Source organism: Penaeus japonicus, unplaced genomic scaffold (assembly GCF_977035675.1).
Source record: "Penaeus japonicus unplaced genomic scaffold, GWHDUDI00000001_assembly GWHDUDI00000011, whole genome shotgun sequence".
Classification (NCBI taxonomy): Eukaryota; Metazoa; Arthropoda; class Malacostraca; order Decapoda; family Penaeidae; genus Penaeus; species Penaeus japonicus.
The window spans coordinates 33,050,159-33,055,960 of record NW_028234413.1 but is presented as its reverse complement, the minus strand read 5'-3'; the positions used below and the strand labels follow the sequence as shown (position 1 = coordinate 33,055,960).

At 39.5% G+C, this 5,802-nt stretch overlaps 1 protein-coding gene across 1 annotated transcript in view; it reads right to left on the bottom strand.

Moving 5' to 3' along the window:
- Nucleotides 1-4,133: 4,133 nt before the first annotated feature.
- The window catches only part of LOC122257270 (uncharacterized), a 32,821-nt gene continuing 31,152 nt past the window's right edge, over nucleotides 4,134-5,802 (bottom strand). The window contains exon 13 of the mRNA XM_086541439.1: nucleotides 4,134-5,802. This exon is cut by the window's right edge and continues 845 nt beyond it. Within this exon, the coding sequence (XP_086397565.1) occupies nucleotides 4,554-5,802 (1,249 nt within the window). The 3' untranslated portion in view covers nucleotides 4,134-4,553.

Here is a 5,802-nt window from a genome sequence, read left to right as displayed (position 1 = left end):
GCACTGTTTTGTCTTCTATAAGTTCCCCCACTTATTTGCTTGATGCTTAAATTAAAAGGGGGATTTAAACTGTATAGGTTCCAAACAAATCCATAAAGAAAATTAAAAATATGGATGACTAAAGTTAATTAGTAAACATTTATTGTAGACATACTTCTATACACCACCTTCTACCAGTATGTCGTTTTCCTCAATATTCAAAGCAAGTATTCCTACGCCGCTAACCATACAAACGAAGAAGTCATTGAAGTGATGAGGCAACTAGAGACAAATGTAGAAATCCCTAAAGATAAGGTTCCCCGACATTCAAACAGCCAAGATCTGCGAATAAGGACTGGTCCATTCAATTACAGTATCAACCCAAGGTAAATAGAAGAGCGCTCTGCCAGGATCATATAATACATGAATTGTATTTCCATGTAAAAGGAAAGGTACAAAGAATACCAAAAGATGCAGCGACTGGGGCCAAAGTGGACAAAGATTCACAGTACATAAAAATGCCTAAACTGTGGAGCTGTCCCTTCAGTCACCAAGAAATAAGCCAAGTAGAAGAGAAGATGGAAAAGCAAATCCCTCAAAAAGCAGTCAAGGCAAAAGCAAAGATCGATAAAAAAACGATTGAGAAGACAGACAAAGCCACAGCCGAAATAAGCAAAGCAGTAATCAAAGAAATAGTGAAAGAGAACCAGCCAGCAATATCCAATTGCCTAACAAGTTGGCAATAAGCGCACTAATTGTACTGATGCATATCCCATGTAAGATCTATATAAAATAATTCGAAGAATATCTACTTACATTGTGGGAGGCTTTAATGTCAATCACCCAACATCAAATAGCAGATCACAGCAGATACTTTTTTGGCAATGCTATTCCAAGAATGGTTGCAGATTGGGAACTAATCCACATGGGACCAGACTTCCTAAACTTCATCACAGGGAACACGGCAACTACTCCTGACATCGGCCTATCACTCTCACAATTGTATCATGGAACCGGGTCCTTATCTGATTATGATTATCTGCCTTTCATTCGCAAGATATCATCCAATCCAATACTGAAAAGCGCTACATATAGTGACTACTGAGCCCCAAGTCTCATACTTTGTCGAAGGCTTTGGCCACATTTTTAGGACAATATTTACTTGTTCCCTTTGCGTCACAGCACTGGCCATTTCTTCGTAAATAATCGTTATGGCTGATGATGTTCCTCTCTTTGGTATAAAGCCATGTTGACTGGGATTTTGCAGATCGTTTATCTCAAGGTGGTTTCGCAATCTTAGGTTCACGATCTCCTCGAGAACTTTGCCTGGGATTTCCAATTGGTCTGTAGTTCTCTACTTTCTTGGATTTTTCCTGGATTTCGGTATTATCCTGATTTTTGCCTCTTTGGTGTAATCAGAGAAATTACTAGCTCTTAATGAAGCATCGTACACACTTTGCTATTGGAGCAAAATCTTGCTTGGAAGATTATTTTGTTGATCTTGCTATTGTCTGGAGAACTCGTGTTCTTTACTCATTACCTGACGTCTCTTGAAGTGATTAGTGGCCTTTAGTGAGTCACTGGGATCCAATCTGTTGTAATCGGCAGCAGCCTCTGGAGGTAGGACGTCAATCTGTCTTCCAATTTCCTCGATGATGATCTCGAAGTATTTTTCTTCTTCAGTGATCCTGAAACAGTTTTTCCAGTAATTTCTGAAGACATTTTTCTTCTTCGTAGATCTTTTGATTCTGTTTATCGAGGAGACAGATACTTCTCCTCAGCTTCTTAATTCCTGACCAGAAGGACTGTGGATATTTTCGGTACCATTCTTTTCATGAATCATAGCTGCTCTTTTCCACTTCCGAGAGCGTTCTGTCTGCATCATTGCTCACGGGTCTTGTGTCCACCCATGAATTCCTGCTTAAGTTTGCAGGTTATTCAACTATAACTTTATGTCTCAAATCTGGTGTAAATAATGCATGTGGAACAATCCTACACTTGATATTTGGTACGAGGTGTTCAAGTGCTGATTCAACGTCTCTTTACCACCTCTGAACTTCTTCGCCAATCTGTTCCAGTGTTGCATTCCTCAACTTGGCATCAGGTTTATACTGGAGGTTTTCTTTGAATCTAACCCAATTAGCCGCTTTGTAGTTTTATCTAGTAGTGTTCAATCAGTCAACATGATGGTTCTTAGGACAGCAAGAAGCATAGAGACAATCAGCCGCTACGAAAGACACTGCATTTCAATAAACATGAGAAAGTTCAAAGTAATCCCTGCAGCTAAATTCAAAACGGCGGAATTGATAGTGGACGAGAAACACATCTACTACAGCGACAAATATGCTAGGGCTAACAATAAGCAGAAAAGGAATTCTCCCTCACATAAAAGAAAAAATACAAAAAGCAAGACATCAGCCCATTCACACTATGTTTCACAATTCAAGCCCTGAAACCAAGCTTTATAAACCCCTAATCTAGCACAGTGCCTAGAAGCTAGAGAATATTCAGAACAAAGCAGGCAAATGGATTCTGGATATCAAATTCCCTCAGGTAGTGCGAAACTAAGGATCGAGGCGATCAACGAAAGGTTCCACAAGCAAGCAAAAAGAACTAGGAGAATAATTTAAGACAATGACGAAGAACTCTGCGATACCTGAACTCTCGTCCACATGCTTAGCGGCTGAAAAGCCTCACCAGAATCGATGAAAATGACGACCTAGAGGCAATCTACACGGCATCCTGCAGAGGAGACCGATGAAACAATAAGGGAGTAAGAACACAAGAGGAGATAAAGCAAAGAAGAACAGCAAGCTAAAGAGGAGAACAGAATTCAATACTGGCAACTCTTAGGAAGACGCAAACAAAGAAGAGGACCTGCAACTGTACAGGTTTGTAAAAAGTTTTAACCAAGACCATGAGCAAACAAGACACTTGTGTATATATGTATATATATATATATATATATATATATATATATATATATATATATATATATATATATATATACACACACAAGTTCAGTTACCTGATTTGTGACTTGAATTTCTAATTAATTCCCGCCGAGTGCCCACGGCCATTGTCTGTAAAACCTCGCTATCACTGCCCCGCTAAGAGTATATAGGTAACTTCCATGGTGGTTGTAAGGCACCTGGTTAGATGATCCTTTTGTTGGGTCATGCAGTGTAATGGTTAGGAGCCGGGATTCCCACTCTGAGGACCCGAGTTCAAGTCAAGGCCAGGGAGGTAAAATTTGTACTTCTGTGTATGTGTCTATGTATATATATATATATATATATATATATATATATATATATATATATATATATATATATATATATATATATATACATATAAATAAATAAATAAATCAATAAATAAATAAATATATATATATATATATATGAATAAATATAAATTTATATATTCATCTATATCTGTGTGTGTGTGTGTGTGTGTGTGTGTGTGTGTGTGTGTGTGTGTGTGTGTGTGTGTGTGTGTGTGTGTGTGTGTGTGTGTGTGTGTGTGTGTGTGTGTGTGTGTGTGTTTTCTGATACCTAGTTGCCTCTCGCTTGGGAAACCTTTGTTCAGTACTAAGGGCACACATGCATGCTATTTTTCCCACTTCTTTCCCCTAGTCTTCTCAACTTCCCTTCCATCGCTTCATCTCTCGGGGGTTTTGTTCAGCTACCGAAGGCGCACCATCCTCCTACTTCTTTCCATTGACTGATTTATAAAAAATCTAACCCTTTCTCTATCTATGCACTTTTTTTTATTTCAATCTATATTCACTCAAATCTCTATCAGTATCCTTCTAGTTCCCTTGCTCCACTCCCCCTTCCACTTTGATAAATAAAATAATCACTGAAATAACCATTCTTGACCCTTCATCTCGACTGTTTCTTCACTTATCTGTTCTCACTGCCACCTCGGTGGCAGTATCCAGTCCAGTACAGGATGTCTGGCACCACCGCTAAGAGACCTGTGGCATCCTTAAATGCGATAGCTCAGAGCTGTTACAGATAAGGGTGCAATTTGCAGGGTCAGACCATTGGAAAAGACGGCTAAAGACTAATTTCAATGACTTTCACAACCAGATTTAAAAACAGTAATTTGATCAGCAGACAGCAGGTAGTCATAAAAATGGGACTTTTATATAATACATTTTTATTGACAAATGGATGGTACATAACGTACATTCCGCATATATTGTCCGTATTCAAAACCTGAAATAAACAATATAGTAATTCCAGTATTATTTTCCCCTATGAAAAAATTATTTACATAATAGTCACGAGGGAAACATGCCAGATAATTAACTTTTAATAAAAGGAATATCAAGCACTAATCTACAATGCTCGGAACAAGTTACAACTGACACTGAAGATCGTAAAATTCAATATAAAAATAAACAAAACATCTAAACAGAAATCTTAACTAAGAATTACCTCCTCAATTAAGCAGCTGTCGTCTTCATGACAACCATCCCTTCATCACATCCCTGTTGCTGACTGCCATAAATTAACAAATGAAATACAAAATATAAAAAACAATGGCAGTTTATAACCTAGTTCCTACCATCGATCTTGGAATTGCGATTGCCGAGGGCCCCCTCTGTACATGTTCCCTTGGATACCCTGCTGGAAATGATTCGAGTCTCTGTAAGGATCTCCGTGGTTGCTCCTTGATCCAGTATAGTTCCGCGGAGCGACTGGACTCCTGTAAGATTCTGGATGACTAGGACTCCTGTACAGATGTGCACTGCTTGGATCATCATAGTTCTGTGCACCCTGAGGATTACTGTAATTCTGTGGTCCATGGTTCCACCATGTACCGGTACCCTCATGCATGCGGCTCCCATATTCCCGTTGGTAAGGCTCAGGCAGTTTATGCTGTTGGGAAAACTCACGTTGTTGGTGGTCCATGTCTCCTCTGAGTGGATCATGGGGACTGGGGTATGCTTTATATCTGTCATCCTCATACTGTGGTCTGACATCTGGTCCTCTTGGATTGTTGCCCATGCTGTTAATGGAAGACATTGGCGGCTGGATATCCCCTAAACTGGATGACCGCATTTCGGATGCCTCGCTGGGGTTTACAAAGTTCATGTTGATATTATTTGCAAGCTGGACTGGAGGTGTTGATGAGGGCTGATCATTACTGAGGTTTTGAAGTTGATTAAAGGTCTGAACGGGATTAAAGGATGGGGTATGGTGGACGGGTGGAGTCTGGTTTGGAATGTCTTCGAATTTATCTACATTATTATGAGCAGGAGCATTTTCTGTTCCAACAGGGACTTTGGGAACCACTTTTGATATAGATTTAACCGCATTTTTATTACTTTTCTGCATCTTCTCTCGAAGCATTGTCACCTTTTTACTATCTGTGGCTTCCATCTTCTTGAGGTATGCAGTTAGGGCCTGTTGCTCTTCTCCACTAAGAGAGCGGAAATTGGCCAATAGGGCTTGTAAGTCTTCCAGTGATAGCTTGTCCATGTCTTTAGGTTTATCCTCATCTTCATAGGCTGACTGCAGAATTGCCAAACCTCCATTTTCCTCATTCATCTTGTTGGAGGATTCCAGGCTTTCTTGGTGTGATACACCTGAAGGAAAGAGTGCTGGAGGTCGAGGTGTTGAATGACTGGTATTTATTTCGTTTGACGACAATGGTGTTTGCCTTTCAACTGGAGATTTGACAACATTTAATTGGTTTCCAACTACTTGATTCTGATTGGCTGACTGCTCACTCAATAGTTTAGCATGGTTAGTTGATACTGCTATTAAAATATTTTGAAGTTCTTCTTCAGTAGCATCAGACTTACCA